This window comes from Rhinichthys klamathensis, unplaced genomic scaffold (genome assembly GCF_029890125.1).
Source record: "Rhinichthys klamathensis goyatoka isolate OS25496 unplaced genomic scaffold, OSU_Roscu_1.1 h1tg000485l_1, whole genome shotgun sequence".
Classification (NCBI taxonomy): Eukaryota; Metazoa; Chordata; class Actinopteri; order Cypriniformes; family Leuciscidae; genus Rhinichthys; species Rhinichthys klamathensis.
The window spans coordinates 1,611,955-1,630,704 of record NW_026606972.1 but is presented as its reverse complement, the minus strand read 5'-3'; the positions used below and the strand labels follow the sequence as shown (position 1 = coordinate 1,630,704).

Here is an 18,750-nt window from a genome sequence, read left to right as displayed (position 1 = left end):
TAAAGATACATTATAAAATGTAGACAAATACAAATTTTGATTTAAAGAAAATATAAAAACGTCTTAAAATCTTGTGTTGCTTATAATTTGATTCATTTTTTTTAAAGTGTTATTTTATAAGACAATAAGTGAAAAAAAAAAAAGTGTTTTGTTTTTGCATTGCATCTCTTTATTATTTATTCACGATTTGACAGAGACAATCTTTAGGCAGACAGTGAGTGAGACAGGTTTTAAGTTTCCAGTCCATGTAATTTTTAAAAGCACTTCCAAATACAACCACAATATCAAAAACATATATATTTTTATTAGTCTAAAAAATTGTCTAAAAACAGTACATCCAAACCAAATGCCACTATTTCTTTCCTTTGCTGCCCTCTACTGTCCACAACATCAACCTTCAGGAACGTTCTATCTTGGAATTCAAAACCTTGAAACATTCTGGCCAATCAGAGACTGACGAGAAGCCCACTGTGAGCGATTACTTTCATCTGTGTTCAAGGGAACCAATCGGTAATCTGATTCCATTTGGCCATGTTGGTGATATGATGGCATCAAACTCTCTGTGCGATCCAATGGACACGTTGACATTGCATTTGAGTTCAAATGAGCCCATGGAAAAGTGTTTTTGTCTCTGTGATGGGCCAATGGAAAAGTGGATTGTGTGTGATGAGCCAAGTAACCGTCCAATGAGCTGCCAGAGGTCGCTGGCAGAGAAATCAAAGCATTCCTACTTCTCAGAAATCCAGGTACACCTGAGAAAGAGACATCATTTATAATGCAGACTATGATTCTACAATGAAAACAAGACATCAGGGCTTACCCAGTGATCCACTACGGTCTTCCCTTCGCTCCCTCCTCATCCTCGCTCTGCGATTGGAAAACCAAACCTTCAGATGGAAGGTCAAGATCAGGTCAAACATCTAACACAAGCCCCTTTAAATATGCAAACTCTGAAAGCATCTTCTTCATTTGGCAAATGTTTATTTATGAGGGGAAAAAAAAGCATTTGTTAAATCTGAATTGCCTTTATGGTGTCTTGTGGAAGGTTTGTCTCCTCAGACAGCTTTTCTCTGGTCAGCAGGTCAGGATAAAGCCCACGGATGAACTCTGAAATGGCCAGAAATCAGAAGGGGAGATGTTGCAATGTCAGTATAATAGCACTCAGATGACTCTGAGCAGACAGTGAGAGATTGGAGTGACTGAAAGTGAATCACCTTTCTCTAACCTCTCACTCTGATTTGGTGTGAAAGCTGTTCTGTTGCGAGGAGAGGTGACTCGCGGGGTTGTGTCCATTTGTTGCTGAATTGTCTGAGCGGTTGTGTGTAAACTCCTCTGCTCATCCACTTCTGGGTGAAAGGAAGTGAACGGAGAAGGTTAGTAGACATATTTGTTTCAAGACCAATAGGATGAATGCATGTGGGACATTTTAGATGGGACACTTAATCATCTTTATCATTATGGGCATATTCTTCTATTAGTAAACATAAGCAAGTTCATCTAACCTGAACTGTGTAGTATAAGTAACACAATAAAGCCCTCTTTTTGTATGTGGTGATCTTAAAAAGTAGCACCTGGAAAATTGGGTGGTTGATTTGGTGTGTTTTTCCACTATACCATTCAAAAGTTTTGGGGTCAGTACGATAAAAAAAAAAAAAGAAATGTATACTTTTATTAAGAAAGAATGTATTAAAATGATCCAAAAATGACAGTAAAGACATTTATACTGTTGTAAAAGATTTCACTTTCAAATAAATGCTGTTCTTTTGAAATTTATATTCATCAAAGAATCCTGAAAAAGAAAATGTATATTGGTTTCCACAAAACAATTAAGCAGCACCACTATTTTCATCATTGATATAATAAGAAAAGTTTCTTCAAATCAGCATTTAAGAATGATTTCTGAAGGATCGTGTGACACTGAAGATCGTAGTAATGGCTGCTAAAATTCGGCTTTATTAATTAGGAATAAATTACATTTTAAAATATATTAAAATAGAAAACTATTATTTTAAATTGTAATAATATTTCACAATTTTAATATTATTTTTACTGTATTTTTAATCAAATAAGTGCAGCCTTGGTGAGCATAAGAGATTTCTTTCAAAAACATAAAAAAAAAATCTACATTTTTTGAATGATGTTATAATATCAGAACACAGAGATCAGTAACAGGTTACATTGTGCCATTTGGAACAACACTGACAATCAGATGACATTTTAAAACTACAACAGTGACAAATGTCTCGCTTCACCTGTATTTACCCTAGTATTTGAATAATGAATGAATTCGATTACCTGTGTAAATGTGTTTGACACTTGGATATGCACTGCCCATCATATCCACATCTAGATGAATCTTCTTAAGAATCCGGTTTATGGATGACACCTGATGGACATTGATTTGTTGAGTCATACATTTCCTCCCCAAAAGGTTCTTTATAGTGAAAAATGGCTCTTTAGATTATTAAAATGTTCTTCAAGTTAAGAAAATTGTTCTTTTAAGAACTGTTCACCGAAAAGTTCTTTGGGGAACCAAAAAAGGTTCTTCACTGCGTAAACCTCATAATGAGGTCCTCTTTTGGAACCGTTTTTTTTTTTTTTATGTGTGTCTATGCAGAAATTGGCTTTCAAAACTACACCAGCTTAAAGGAAAACCTCAATAAGTGTTGTGACCTACACTGGGGACTGTATCTCCTCTGCAGACTCGATCTGTCGCCAGTTTTTGTCGGATCTCCCAGGCGAACAGTGTGGGGTTCTGCCGCTTGTGCTGCGCAATGATGGAGATGACGTCAGGAGTCAGGAGCCTGGGTCTGCTGCCTCCCGTTGCTTTGGGACCAATGGCCCCTGTGCGCTGAAACCTGCCCAAAATCTTACTAACGCAGCCGTTGGAGACCTGACAGAGCACAGGTTTATTCCAGCATGTATAGATATTCACAAAAACACATGGCAAAGGTGAGAATTTGACTCAATACCTTGAGTATTTTGGAGATCTCACACGGTCTCACACCCTCGGTCGCGAGCTCAACCATCAATCTCCGTTTGCAGACGGGCAGAGGACGACCGTTCAGAAACACACCGCCCAGCTGATTCACACTCCCTTCTTCTCCTGACACATATATCCATAGACAAAGCTACATTACTGGGAGGTTTGCGCTTTTATAATGCAGTGGAATTTCTTCCATAATCAACTGAACAACTTTTTCTGCGCCTTTGCTGAACAAATGTGGCTATATAGCTTAAAGATTTTCATCATTTTTATCCATTTGATTTTGTGCTCCATAGGCTGCTGGATTTTATGAGTTCTCAGAGTTTCAAAACAATTTCTTCATCCGTAAAAGTCACTCAAAGTGGCAGAAACTGTTAATGAACAGCAGCAATTAGGAGTTGAAAATCTTTGGAATAACTGTAACGATTAAATGCCGACCTTCATTTCCCAGAACAGAGTTTGCGCTGCACATCCCAATGGGCACCTGGTAAAAATATATATTTTAGTCAACATTTAATGCATTAAATTAGCCTGAAATCTAATGCGGAAAGAAAACTACAATGAGTGAAAGCGAGGTAATCCTTTTCTTACAGTGAAGACGGTCTTTTTCTGTGCCGTTCTTCTTGAAGGAGATGCGTCCTTGCGCGTGGACCCCTCACTGCCCCGGCGCGCGACTTCTTATATAGCTAACCTAGCCTTATCAAGATGACGTACTGTGCACATAGGGGGGAAAAGGTAAATATAGACTCTCGATGGTGATAATGTAGTCAACAGTGTTCACACTGTAGAAAAGACGGAAAATATAGTCATTTCTGCCAGGACATTATGCATAACCCTGAAGCACAACGCACTGCAGTGCAAAATTCAAAATACAGGTAAAACACCTGTGAAAAAAATCAATACGGAAAAATCCTTCATATTAATAAAATTCATTGTCCCCTATTATTTTTTAACGGATTTTTTTTAACAATATCCATAAGTTATCCCTAAAATCAAAAGGGGGAATTGATAGGTGAATAACACTGATGTAGAAGCACCTGCTTGTAAGTCTGTAAAACTGAAAATTTGTTTCTCAAATCTGATTGTTTGATTGGAATGTTGTTCCACAAAATCTGTCACTTGGATGGTACCCTTTAAAATGGTTCTAGTGTACCATTTAGGAACTAATATGTAGACCTTTGGTAGCAACAAGTACCTTTGAGGTAGGCTACTAATATGCACTCTAGATATAAAAATATGTAGGCATATACCTTTGCTGTACAAATGGACAGCTTTTGTACTTTTTTTTCTGAGAGTGAAGGGTTACAACACCGTTTTTGTAATGTTTAGACTTAGATTGCAAGCATAAGCGCGTATTTGACGCTAAAAGTGTTGTTTGGCGAAACCCGTCCGTTCACTTCAATGATGTTCGCGCGCTTTCCATTCCATACTGAATGTTGTTATTAGTTTGAAAAGTATTTTAGATAATTAAAGTTTACTGTGGCAGTCAGTGGCGTAAGTGCCAAAGATGAACCTCAACAGATTACGCCCAGAAAAACTATCTTCAAAAATAATCAACTAAACTAAAAACAGTGGCCCCTAAAATATCGTGTAATTGGCACTGTGTGCACCAATGTGACAGATGCAGTAGTTAGACTTGCAGGTTCCCTGCGCACATATGAGTGGCACGAATATTTAGAGAAAATAGGTACCCCAAAGGATTTTTTTTTTACTTAAAGATGTGTTTATTTAAATAAAATGCTTAATGAGTTTAAAGGATCGCCTTTGCTGAGCGAACAGAGAGCACCAAGTGTGTGAAGTGTCTGATTTCAGCACCAGCCCGCGCTGAACAGGTCCCATGATGTTCTGAATGAGCGAATGAAAGCAGTGCTTGCCCACATATGAAACTAGTCAGCTTCCAAACGATGATTCTGAAATGTTATACTCTTTTTATGTGCCCACAAGCCCTATTTTACTACTGTGCTTCTCAAACGGCTGTAGATTGAGGCTCTCCGGCTGTCACGTGACTGGCGCATCTTTCATCCTTCCACGCGACGACTGTAGCTACATGTTAATCAGATTTAGTTCTTTTAAAGCAAACATTTGAAAGCCTGCTCCAAAGACGACTGCCATATGGTAAAGTGCTTTTGATAAATCATAAATCCATCATGGAGCCCCTTTTATTACATTTTCTTTCAAGCATGAACAAATAGAGTCCGAGGGGCAAATGTGAACCAATTGTGGTTTTATTTATAAAAATCGAGAGTTGAAAACCCTCCCAGATGTCCCTTGTCTGGCCAGCAGATAAAATGTGTTGTAAACGTTTCAAAGGAAATATTTGGAGAGCAAATATTAGCGCGAGAGTATCCACACAAGCCTCATCTTTGGTCCTGCTCAATGACTAATTGGGCATCATTAGGTAAATCCACACAGATCGAAGATTGTGGAAATAAGGTTGGATTTTAAAATGCCATATGGTGCAAATTACATATTAACCACCCCTTACAGCATAATCATATCTGCAGGACTGAACGATGCACATATAAACGCGACGACCGGTTTGAACGCCAACATCTCCTTGCCAACGAGATGAAAAGACAAAAAACATATTTATTTATTACTTTAGAGAGCTTTACGTTCTTTTTTACTCATTTTATTAAACGAAAATTGATAATTAAATGAGTTAAAGTTCAAAAATGAGATAAAAAAGGACGAACCCCTCTCTGTGCGCAAATCTGCCCGGCACTTTGGGGATGTTTACAATTTGAACATTTAAATCAATACGATTTTGATATATTCGCGTATCCTGTGCCGTCAGAAATCAAGAAAGCCACACTAATGATTCATCTTTCCATGTTGTGCTCTGAATCATAGCACTTAAAGTCTGAAATGGCACCCGCGTAAATGTGTACATGCAGCTCTCCAAACGCGCACACGTGTGGCCCACAGTGATGTGCTATTCAAATATCAGTTGAAATACTGCGGATGCATCTTTAAAATTAAGAGAACACAAAAACTTTTTGGACACTAGCTTTAAAGTCAAGGAAACCATGGCCTTTTTTATTTATTTGTATTTTTCACTGTTCGCACCAAAGCTCATGGGTAGCTTACAGCTGAGAAAGTGCACTTATGTGCCAATGCAAAAATTCAGGTAAATATCAAATCTTTTACATTTCCTCCCCAAATGTGTAATTTAATTGCATAACTGTCCACTAATACACCACCTTATCGTATCCAAGGCTCTTGGTTACATGTACATACCGTTGTTGGAGCTCAGTGAGACAGCTGGTAGTCCGGAATAGAAGTAATCGTTAAATTTCTTACACAGTACACGTTGTATGCCAATCAGTGATGATATCATGAGCCATATGGTTATAAGGCAAGTAAAGCATGTTTTCAGGTTCTTGCGTTTGTCCTGATCCGAATATTTTGAAACAACAAATGATCGACTAATGTTTTAATAATTAATTTATTTTATTAATCAAGTAAATTAATAGAACAATCGAGGGTGAACTATAGTTGTAGCTATGGTTGTGGGCGTGAGTGAATGTATGTCCAATCTGCCTTCCTATTCATATGACCACGTTTATGATTTTTGTATGAGATACAAATGAGCATTATAACAAAAAAACCTAGGGTGAATTCGGGTAATCTGGGACATTGGGTAATGTGGGACACCTATCTCCACTGTGTTTATTTCACACAATTTAGTCAGCAGGACTTTTACTATAGGTTTAGCATGGATGTCATGTGACTGAAATCACATGACTTTATGGGGGTGATGCCACAGAAAGGGGCAGGGCACTTGTCAATCAAGAAGCTCCTCTGGGAATTGCATGACAAGGTCATTGACATATAGGACACTGACTAGATTAATGTTAAGGACATAAATCTTTCATAAATAAGACAATGTTCCTACTTGTTGTCAAATTATGTTTGTGATCTATTCAAGCAACAAAATATGTATTAAAGTGTTGAAAGTTTTTTTTTTTCTTTCAAACATTTGTTTGTTGTCCCACTTTATCAAATATGATTGAGAATGTGGGACAGCATGCTTTGGGTAATCTGGGACAGTCTTCAAATGGGGGAAATATGCATTTAGGATCTTTATAAGTCTAATGACAAGGGCGTAGATCTCATTATAACTTATTGGTAGACAACTGATATACTTTAAAATGAACTCTAAAATAAAGCTAATCAGGGTTTGAAATGAACACCCGCCAACTCGCCAAGTTGGATAAAAATCAACTGTGGCGGATAACGCTGTCAAATCTAGCCAATTTGGCGGGTTACCTATTCTTTTTTTCTCACTTTGCTGAGTCTCTCATCTGCAAGGAGCGTTTGTTCCCTGAGTAGCCCCAATTTGAATGGAGAACTTAAATGAATAACCGAATAAATAATCGGTTAATCAAATAGTTGTTTGCTGTTGCTTAAATTTTAGTTGAAATTTTAAAATAGTATACAATTTTTATAGAGTTATACATTTATTTAAATGAATTAACACAGAAGATTGTTAATCCTGTGATAGAATTTATTTTTCCTTGGAACACTCTTTATGTAAATATGACATGAAATTTCTATGAATATTATACATTTTCTTATTGAGATTTCCGTTGCCTACTTGTCATTTTTTCATAATGCTTTTTAAAAATGTGTGATATTGTGTTTGGCATGCATAAAGTATGGTGAATATAGGCTTTTTTTTTAGGCCTAACACGTGTCCCAGATTACAAAGTGACCTGTCCCAGATTATCAAATTCAGTCAGAATACTTTTTTTTTTTGGGGCTAAAAAACACTAATAGATGTGGCATGTCTCCTCTGGGTATAATATCTACATTCTTTGTTCTGGTGTAGGTAGGAAACATATTAGGGATTTCAGAAAAGTTTAATGTGTTGATCTAATGTGTTAGATAGATATAGAAATAAATCGCAGAAGTCAAAATTGCAAAAAAAATTCCCAGATTACCCGAATTCACCCTACTATAAAATATTTTGGGTGCAGGGCGGCACACGCATTTCTATTTGTTCCAGCAGAACGATTCCAATGCATACTTCTATTCTAACATAAGTTCAATATGATCTACTTAATCAATAGAAAAAAGGTGATGTCAACAGAGTCTCACTTCATTAAAAAAAAAGTGCAGAAGTGTAATATTGACTTATGAGTCAATGCAATATTTGTCAAATGGTGTCATCTAGTGGCCAGTAAGTATTTCCACAGAATTATTGTCGAGCAGGGGGTCCATTAATGTCAGAACATGTATGTCATATTTTGACAGTTATGGTGCATTATGAAATTATGAAACCTATTGAATTACAAACAAACGTAAAATCATAGCCTATATATAGTTAAGTGCTTTCAGTTTGGGTATCACCACCACAGCTTATTCAACAGGAATTGTACACTCTCTATAAATCAATTCCAAAATGCAGGAATGTGCGGGGAGGCCATAGTTTAAATGACACAATTAACAAATTAACAATTAACAAATCTTACGTATTTGTGTCTTTTCACATGTTTTAGGGATTGACCGTAATTTATTTTTTTCTCTCTTTCTTTTTAAATTAATACCGATGTCCTAATAAATAATTTTCTTTTTAAGGCTCTTACGTTGTTAATAGTGCCATATTGTGTTATAACAGTTATAACAAACCAATTTCAATTTACAAACTCAAGGAAAATTAAATTACATATGAAAGTATAACAAATAGGCCCATATGTAGGACAAGCTTCTATGCATCATCTCTCAACCAGTGATCTCTCAATCTGCCTCCATCCATGTTGCACAGAGAAAAGTATTTGTATAAATAAATAAATATTGAAAATAAATACGTGTGCAAATAAATAAATAAAAACAAGTAAATGCATAAATAAATGCACAAACAAACAAACAAACAAACATATAGTGTGTAATAAATAATTAAATAAATAAAGTTAGGTCCATAATAAATAAAGGAAAAAATAATACAAAATAAATTCAGGATTCAATTTCATTACAATAGCATTTATTCTATAAAGTAGTTTCTTTCTTTCTTTCTTTCTTTCTTTCTTTCTTTCTTTCTTTCTTTCTTTCTTTCTTTCTTTCTTATTTAAATCTCCAGTAATATCTATCGTTGGTGACTACGCTTACATACTCATGAAACATATGCGCCAATATAAAGATAATAAAAGAAACAGTAGCAAAGTAAAAAAGTAAATAAAAGCAAACAAATAAATAAATAAATATAGTTATAGTAGCAAAGTGAATAAAATAAGTAATAATAATAATAATAATACAAAATTAATTCATAAATATTAAATTGGTGTGTGTTGTGAATGTGAATATGTGCAGTATGCACACGTTTTTTTTTTTATCTGTGCTGACGTGTCGCACCTCCCCATTTACCGGATGTCATCACTCGTGTCCAACGTCACAACCAAATCGCCCCATTCAGAGCGCCAGTGACGCTGTGACCGAGGAAGTGCAACATTTCGACGTGTACATCCCAATGCTGTGCTTCCGGTTAAGCAAAGCGTGATCAGTCGTGCTCAGTCTCTCTTCTTCCCTTTCTCGGCTCACAGTAGAGGCGTCTCATAGGACTCTCCCGGTTCCTTTACCTCTCTCTTTCTTCCCTCCCTAACGGAATACTCATCCAGCTCAGCGGACATGGCATCTGCAGTACAGGCACAAGTTCAGTCCAACCCAACTTCAGCCCCGCAGCTGCAGAGGGGAATAGTGAAGATGGTAGGAGAGCACACGGGGCACAAGTGTTGGTCTGGGGGGGCTGGTGATAGCAAAGACTTAAAAAAGTTCCGGTCTTTCATGTCAGGCATGTATTATGCAGCCTGTTGGTTTTCCACTAGTTCTCTTGAGTTTTGGCGAGTCTTCAAGTTGTTTCCATGGTCAGCAGAAATTGACAGAAGTTGAGCGGGCTTCAGCTGTGATCCAGATGGCCAACGTTATATTCAAAGTTCATTTGTTGGCTTTTATTCGCTGTCGTAAACGAAGCCTAACATTATTATATACCAGTCGCTAAGTCTAAATGTTTTGCAGCAACAGCTCAATGTTTGCAAAGACGAGGCACAGATTTCATAATAAACTCTTGATAGTTTGTTAAACAGCTGTCTTGTATCAAAGCTGAGCTTCTTAAACGATTCTAGAGTTTATCTGAACGCAAAATCTAGATTTGTGGGTTGCATTTGATTTGTTAATTGGCGGAGTTAACGGATTTTGACTCATGCTAGTGACTCGAAACTTTTGAATCGGTTCACAAAAAGATTCATTTGCGGATTCGTCCAGGTTGCACCTCCAGGAGGTGGCGCCACTTGAGTGTCTTATGCGTTACTAGTGAGTGTGTTGAATCCTTTTTACAGTCTGTGGTTGAATCATTCACTTACTCAACCGATTCGGGGGATGTCGTGAATGAGCTTTAAGTTTTTTTTTTTTTTGTTTTTTTTTTTTTTTACAAATGACAACAAAGCATCTCTATAATTTTTTCATTCATCCTTCAACGGCAGGGTTTGAATTTGTTTTAAAATATTGAAAAAAATGTGAGAGACTAAAAGTGATTAAAAGACACTAAAAAGTGTGTCAAAAGTAATTTTTACACATTCCCAGACAGTAGTTCTCAAAAACTGCTTCGTCAGTTTTTGAATGCACCTGTCCGTGCAGTTGAATGAGAACGAATAAATCGATTTAAAGATTCGTTCAAAACACTTATTCTCTCGCGAATCAAACTGTCATAGTCGTAATCTGGAATCACCACTATGATTAGTCTTACTACACTTTCATTTGAACTTAAGTTCAAAGTTCAGATTTCTTCTGTTCTGTCAGTCTTGCGTGTGAGATCTCGTGTGTGTTCGTGCGCTCGAGTAAATTCTCCTTGAGTTTCGCTCGCGTGTTACAGTGTTTCTGTGTTACTCATTCAGCTCCTCATGACTGACCAGGCTCTGCAGTTTCGGACTGTTTGCTTTTTATCTGCTCTGGTCAATGAAGGGGTAAGTTAGCAGATAGATAGGAGAAACTGACACGTAGGTTTTCCAAGGAGAAACTCGTGGCGATAACGTGAGGTAACCCACAAGTAGAAACGCTGCATGATATCAAAGCCTTTATTCAACCTAATTGTCCGTGAAATTAGCTTTTTTGTTGTAATGTTTTCAGTTGTTATTATAGCCTCTTTGGGAGGATAAAACTGCCACAAAATGTATCTGGTATCCATAGTTTTCACCAAAAGCTATAATTGTTACTACATTACAACTATATTTGGGGCAAATGCCTCTGTAACCAGTTCATGTTTTTGTAAACAAATATGTAAACATTTAAATATGTATTTGTTGTTGATGTCTTGTGAATCATTTATCGCTATTTGATGCTGGTTTTACAGATACATTTCATACCTATTCCTAAACATCAATTAACACTTTTCAAAGTAGCCTACTTCCCACTTTTGCTCAACTCCTTGTTTAACCAGAGCGTGGTGGATTTGGGAAAATCATGGATATTTTCCGAATCTGACTGTGGTGACCTAGGCCTGTGTATCCTTCCATACAGCCAGTAATTAGACAGGCGCTCTGCTCCCAGGGCCTCTCTAGAGGAAAAAAACTCTCGGTTTGGCCTCTTGATTTATTAGAAATATATTCGTTTTAATAAGTTTAAGTAAAGCCTAGAACACCATTGGGTTGCGCAATCATCTTTGATGATATCAACCAGTGTTTGTGACATGTGGCTTTGAGTTTGAATCAATGTGAGCAGGACAATAACTTAGATATTCTCAAAAATTTCTGACAAATATTGAATTGAAAGATTCTATGTAAATGTTATTATTACTGTTGTTACTATTGGTATAAATGTCAGATTTTGTATATTGATTGTTTTCTTAAGAATTTTTTTTTAAATTATTGTAAACAATGTTTTGAATTGATTAATCAGAATAATTTTTTAAATTGAAATACTGTTGATTGCCATACAATATAGCCATTGCTGCTTATGTCGTTTAATCAAAAATAAATAAATAGATATTCTCAAATGGGACAGAGTCTAATATCTTTATTGGCTATATTTTAGGACCAAAGATTGACACAGAATCAACGTAATCTTTAGTCCATTAATGTAATCATTTCGTAACGGTGCAGGTGTGTCAAGGGGTTTAAAGGAACGCCAGTGATCTGATATCTGATTGGATAAGCCAGTGTCAGATATCTGTAACAACTGTTTCAGCATAAAGCAAGCATGACGAGGCTTGTAAACATCAGTGCTGTAAATACCTCACACAGCTCCGAGATCAAGCACTGATTCAAATGGTAATGTGAATACACAAGTGGTCGTTGGTCTCATTCGTTTTAAGTTGTATTTGTTTAGCTGCTGCTAAAGCTGAGACGTCATGTTGTGATTATCACAGTAGTGATTGTTTTACTGATTTTATCTTTGTTTTGTGGGTGTAATGGTTGTTCAACTGTTGGCCAAACACAAACAAGCAGGTCCTAAAGGAATTATGGTCAGATCCCTCAGTGTTTGACTTGCGGATTGATTGTTTGTATCATGCACTGCCAATGCACAATTACAACTCTCATCATCATTGACATGTCTGTGATGATAAACTATTTATGAAACATTATATGTGCACTCACATTGATTTGTTTCCTCGCAGGTCTTGTCTGGTTGTGCTGTCATTGTTAGGGGTCAGCCACGAGGTGGACCACCTCCAGAACGGCAGATCAACCTGAGTAACATCCGAGCCGGAGCTCTGGCCCGTCGAGCAGTTCAGGCCCAACCAGACACCAAGGACACACCGGATGAGGTAAACATCAGCCCTGCACAGAGCTGCTCTGTCTGGCCCTTTGATTTTTTTTTTTTTGTTGTAACGTGTTGATTCATAGTCATTTTCTTATTTTGTTCTTCTCATAGTGAAGTTTTGGATATTCAGTAAACCAAATAATCCCCCCCCCCCTCCCCAGTATGCTAATTTATTAGCTGTGTTTACTACACAAAAATAAGTATTTTGTGAAAACTCTGAATATAAAAAAGAAATAAAACAACCTTTCCTTACATTGTTCAAGAGCACCCAAACAAACAAAACAATCACAGCTTTGTGGGAAATTGATGTGAAATTAAAGCCGCTGTGGCTCTTTTAATAAAATGATTTTAATGGCAGGTTATGACTATTTAATGACAAATAGTTTGAGAATTATTTGAGTTTTATTGTCACTTGACTTTTTTGATCTGCATTTAGGAATTTATTTAATACAGGGGTTTAGATTACTTACCATCCAATATTTTTGTCCCATGTTGTGGTTATCACTATCAATCATAGCAATTTCAAGAGTGAATTTCACATTTAAATGTAGATGTCACTTCCGAAATTTTGCAGCATGTAATTGGCCGTCGGTCCTCTTTACTGCGTGAAAAACTAAAGTTTGAATCAATGGTTTATATAAAGCCTCAAAAGCACGCAGTGACAGCTTCCTTTTTAATCATTTAAAACCTGTCCCTCATCTCAGTTCATCACAATCTCACAAAGTTCCGTTATAATAAATGAAGCTGACTGCACTTCACAATGAATCTCTTACTTGCATCGTGTCTACACTTAATTTGCTATAATGAGAGGATTTGCAAGCGTGCAGAACTCGGCACTGAACAAAAGCTCTGGCGTCTTGAGCGGTGAGTGAATTCTGACTAAATCAAACATCTCTGATTGGCCATTGCATTCAAGAGATCAACATGTCTGTGATTGGCTACATTTCTCACTACTGCAAACACACGTTGTAAATAGAAACATTCGACGTTCTCTAAAGCGCAAACACCAATACACACTAGAGCTTTTGCCCTGTTTTGCTGAAATTATATTATTACAGTATCAAGTGAGGGTGCCCCTTAATTCAGCTTTGCCAGCTCAGGAATAAAGCACATTTTAACACGCATTAAAATAGAAAACAGTTATTTTAAAATGTAAAAATATTTCACAATATTACTGTTTTTACTGATTTTGGGGTCTCGCAGACCCCAGACTTTTAAACAAAAGGGTGTGTGCAGATGGTCATACTAAGAACCCGCATCAGACGAGTGGTTTGTTTGGTATTTGTCACTTGAGCCCCTTTAACATCGTTGATCCCGGGAAAATTGCCGGAAAATGCTAGTGCCTTCTGTGTGAACGCAAACACGTCCCGGGATTGATACCAGGATCGATGCCGGGATGGGGACCTAGTAACATTGCCGGGATCAGTCCCGGAACGCGCCCTGTGTAAACAAAAGCCAGGACCAATGCTGTAAGGGGTGTGTTGTAGTGATAACTTGACGCACAACGTAATGACGGCTTATCGAATTAACACGTTGAAAAGAAGTCATAATCTAAAAAAAGAGTTGTGATGTGACCACGAAAGATGTTGTACATAAACAAAAAAGTTTGAACATCAACATCTAATGCCTGATCAGCTGCCATGTTGTTCAAAGCAATGCAAACACTTCCACTGTTGTACCACAACATGTTTTCGACGCGTACGTTACTCGTCACGTGTCTTTACGGGATGTGTGTGAACGCACTCACAGATTCCGGAAAATCACTGGCAGTGTGAATGAACCAAAATCAAACGATCAAATCCCGGACGGCGGGACACATCCGTGCATTTTCCGGAATCTCTGTGTGAAAGGGGCTTTGGTATTTCCAACCAATGTATTTAATGTGTATATAAGCCAGTTAATTGTGCTGTGCATAAAATGACTGTAGTTCATAGCATCTTGTGACATTTTTCCTTAGTAAGTCCATTGTGTTTTTAATCCTTTAATTCTACACCTCATTATATAATAAAAAAATTCCGCAGGTCATTTATACGGTTTTGTTCAAACATTTTCATTCCCGCTAGAGTGAATAGCGACTCTTTAGTTACTAATGCACATCCTCCAGTGCTGAATGGCTGTAAATAGCTTTGTGTTCTTTGCAGCCATGGGCTTTCCAGGCACGAGAGTTCATGCGTAAAAAGGTAATCGGCAAAGAAGTCTGCTTCACCGTTGAGAATAAAACACCTCAAGGCAGAGAATACGGCATAGTGTACCTGGGAAGAGGTGAGTAGTGTGCTTTTTCACATGAGAATCTCACTGCAACAGTGCTGATCTGAAGTGCATTCTGGGTCATGTTTTACTAAAATATGAGAGCATTTGAATGTGTGTCGATGTGTTGACTTTAGTGTTGTTATAGTAACGTGGGTTTGATCTCTCTAAAGACACATCAGGAGAAAATATCGCAGAGTCCCTGGTGGCCGAGGGTCTTGCAGCAGTTCGCAGAGAAGGCATCAGAGGAAACAAGTAAGAAACCTACGTATTTTCTTTCCCAAAGCGTCAAACAACTGGTGTCAGTACGGTTCTTGCACCTATTGTCAAAGCCTTCACAATGCTGGCTATGTTTTCCCCTTTGGCTGAGATCATTTGTGTTGTCACAGTGGTTTTATTGTAAAAACACATTATTTGTCCTGCAGGGGGCAGTGTTTGCCTTTAATGAAGTTACATTAGACACACTCTGGATTTATCAAACGTTATTGCTTTTGATATTTCTCCATTTGATCTCACACCCCCTCTTCTGGTCACATCTGCTCTTTACATGTCTCTTCTATCTGCCCTTCTCCCTCTGGCTAGCAGCGATGTCATATTGTCCTAAGCTTTTGGGACTTAATGATGCGTATGCAGGCCACTCTGTGAAATGGCCCTGAACAATTGCCAGTGGAATCGGTTTGCTTTAGCCTCATTTTCCCCGCAGGAGACAGTGGTGTTAGACCCGCTGGTCTCTCCACAGCCCCTGAAAAGCCTTCTCATTAGCCAGGCCTGCTGTGGCCCATCACAGCCCACTTGATCGGCTATCATAATCTCCAAAGGAGTCGTGTTTAAACCTGGGCCGCGCTCTGCCCACCAGCTCTCAATTAGGCACAGCTGAGCTGGGATGGATGCCCACTCCTCTCCCTCTGACACACTCCTGCTTTCTCTTTTAAAAAGATGAAAGAAAATAAAACTTTACAAGACAAAGACTGCTCAAGATGGCTGCGGAGATTTGGCAGCCTCTTATTTCTCGTAGTTAAAATTTATGAAGGCTTAGATAATTGGAGCTTTGGGCTTGTCATTTAGTAGGCAGAAGGCGACTTCTCTTTGACATTTGATCTACCAGGCTTGCCTGTTACTACATGAGTGAGTTTTTAAATAAGAGTCGGGTATTAACATCTGTCCTGTGGGTTGTCGTTTTGCATATCAGAAAAAGCAGGATGACGAACCCAGATGTCTGGTTTGAATCTTGTGAGCTTTGTGTTTGTGTCCATTAGACGTGGCAGTATCCTAGACTCCCATGGGCCGCCGACAGTAGTAACCATTAGACTTGAAGTCAAGACCGCCTAAACCGAGACCAAGACACTACCAAGACCAGAGGGTATCAAGACCAAGACAGACCAAGTCGAGACCAAGACCGAGACCGGAAAAAAACAAAAAAAAACAGACTAGTGTTGTTGTAGCTAAGGAATAATTTGTAAGATTTTGTTTTGCATTGCCTGCCTATCTCTGCTGATTTTGAAGTCTCTAAATGAATCCATTCTGCAACTTTTAAATACATAATTATATTTTTAAAAACGAAATTATTAGCTAAAGTCCAGGATCCGAAAGTTGGTTGTTTTGTCGCTATGGTTACACACACACACACACCGTTGGCGGTGCACTCAAAGTCATCTGTCAGTTGTGCATGATCTCCTGAATGAAGTTAAAGCCCATCATGTCAGTAATATGTGTTTTACTAAATATTAATACATCAAAAACTGTACATGATATGTGTTTTTTAAATCAAGTGATCTAAGTGCTCGTTGCCGCTGCGATCAGTGGCGCGGATACGGCTCGAGCACCGCACTGTCTTCACTCGGACGCGCGCTTCAATCCGTTGCGGATATCGTCGTGGATATTGATATTGCTAAATCCCCGACCACTATGTCGGTCTGAGACAACGAGACCAAGACAAGACCAAAGACCGTCAAGGCCGTGACAAGACCGAGACCACGTAAAAGTGGTCTCGAGGCATACATCACTAGTAACCATTTGCACATAAAAATGGAAATGTTTTCACCAGGTCCAATGAAATTGCCTGACTGCAACGCAACTTCCTGGAGGTGGGCTTTACAGGTCTTTATCAGTCTGCCTGGAAACTAAATAGAGTTTGAAAGGAACTGGGCTGACTGTTATCACTTATTAGACCAAATCAATTATTTGCAAAGTTTTCCAGGTATTTGTCTTGATATTTAAAAGACATTTTTGGTTTTCAAGCACTAAGCAAGTATGTATGATGGAATAAAGACAATGTTGTTATTCCTACGCATATTTCATGATTTAAAGGTGGAGCGTGCAATCGTACTGTATGTGTGTATGTAACCGGTTCTACTTGACCCACTCCAAGCGGGATTCGAATTCGGCGTGGGAGGCAGCCGCGCTAACAAGGATGCTAATGCCTCTTGAGGCCAGGGGAGTGAGGTTTACACACACAGCTCTTACTGGGGTGCGTTTCCCAAAAGCGTTGTTAGCCAACTATGGTCACAAGTTTCATCATTATCAGAATAGTTAAATGAGTCTGTGTTTCCCAAAACTATAGTTCCAATGAACATTCGCAAACCTGTGGTTAGAAACATAGTTTCATGTTTGCAAGATATGTGGACTTAAACAAAATCCCTATCCCTATTCCCTATCTTAAACAAAATAAGCAAGCTGACATTTAGTACAATCTATAGTTTTTATTTTAAATATATACAAATGTCATTTATGTTTTTTAGTTTGGCAAGATATTTAAAGCACTGTTTTTGAAGAGTGTGCATGTGCGTTCGTGCTCTAGTATGTAATAATGAACCTATGATTGAATCTGGAAATAAAGCAAAATGAGAATTAGTCCTCAGATGTCATATCTGTAAGTTATAGCAAAAAATCTAGCATTAATTCAATTTCAAATGGATTCATTAAAATAAGTTATTACTCCATCACCTTCACCTGTGTGACATTATTAACCAACATGGTTGAACGACATATTTGTGACAGCATGGTTTTGGGAAACAGTCGCGATTAACTACAGTAGTCAACATTTGAAGTGGATCAAAAAAGTTAATCAAAGTTGTCCTAAGACAAGAACGGGTATTGTTCAAAATTCATGTATAATTTCGATGAAAGGTTTTGATCCACTTCAAATGTTGACTACAGTAGTTGATTTCTTCAATGATGCATCATACTTTGATAGTTAAGTAGCGAATTGTTATTTTATGGGAAACGCACTCTAGGCCTACGTCCATTACACTCCTAAACCTCACTCCTATCCGGGTCACGGCACCAAATGTGACCGGTCCTACTCGACCTGCTCCGAGCGGGATTCGAACCAGGGGTCTCTGGCATGTGAGGTGGGCGCTCTAACAAGGACGCTAAAGACCACAGCTCTTACTGGCCTACGTCCGTTGCATGTGTATGCGCAATATTTCAGTCTGACCACCTTTTTTATTAAAGAAATGCAAAAATAGAATACAACCAACATATCACATTAATGAGCATTTGAAAGTTTATACATCCCATAAAATATTAATTGCGACTCGAGTACAGACTTACCATTTAAATAATAATGTAACATTGCTTTCATACACTTACTTCAGTTTCTGATTCTATCAAGTATTAGGAAAAAATGGAAGGTTGTTCAAATAAAGGAATATTTCCGGCCCACAGTCGATATATTCAAAAATAACCGTTTTCAAAAAGTAAATGCATCATATCCTCTGGGTTTGAGTGTAATAATTGGATAACATTATATCGTAGATAAGATT

The 18,750-nt window shown here is 37.9% G+C and overlaps 2 protein-coding genes across 3 annotated transcripts in view; one reads left to right on the top strand and one right to left on the bottom strand.

Annotated features, from left to right (window-relative positions):
• Positions 1–1,009: 1,009 nt before the first annotated feature.
• pax4 (paired box 4) lies at positions 1,010–3,430 on the bottom strand. Its single transcript, XM_056237298.1, has 6 exons — positions 3,425–3,430; positions 2,973–3,131; positions 2,678–2,893; positions 2,296–2,386; positions 1,215–1,346; positions 1,010–1,107 (listed from the first exon to the last, which is right to left on the bottom strand). The coding sequence occupies exons 1-6, from the start codon at positions 3,428–3,430 to the stop codon at positions 1,010–1,012; spliced, it is 702 nt and encodes a 233-aa protein (XP_056093273.1).
• Positions 3,431–9,442: 6,012 nt separating this feature from the next.
• snd1 (staphylococcal nuclease and tudor domain containing 1) overlaps positions 9,443–18,750 on the top strand; it is a 184,096-nt gene continuing 174,788 nt past the window's right edge. Inside the window, exons 1-4 of one of the 2 annotated variants that reach the window (XM_056237388.1) lie at positions 9,443–9,691; positions 12,594–12,743; positions 14,881–15,001; positions 15,160–15,241. In XM_056237388.1, the coding sequence (XP_056093363.1) occupies positions 9,614–9,691; positions 12,594–12,743; positions 14,881–15,001; positions 15,160–15,241 (431 nt within the window). In that variant the 5' untranslated portion in view covers positions 9,443–9,613. The remainder of the gene's footprint in view (positions 9,692–12,593; positions 12,744–14,880; positions 15,002–15,159; positions 15,242–18,750) is intronic. The other variant, XM_056237387.1, reaches the window with a different exon arrangement.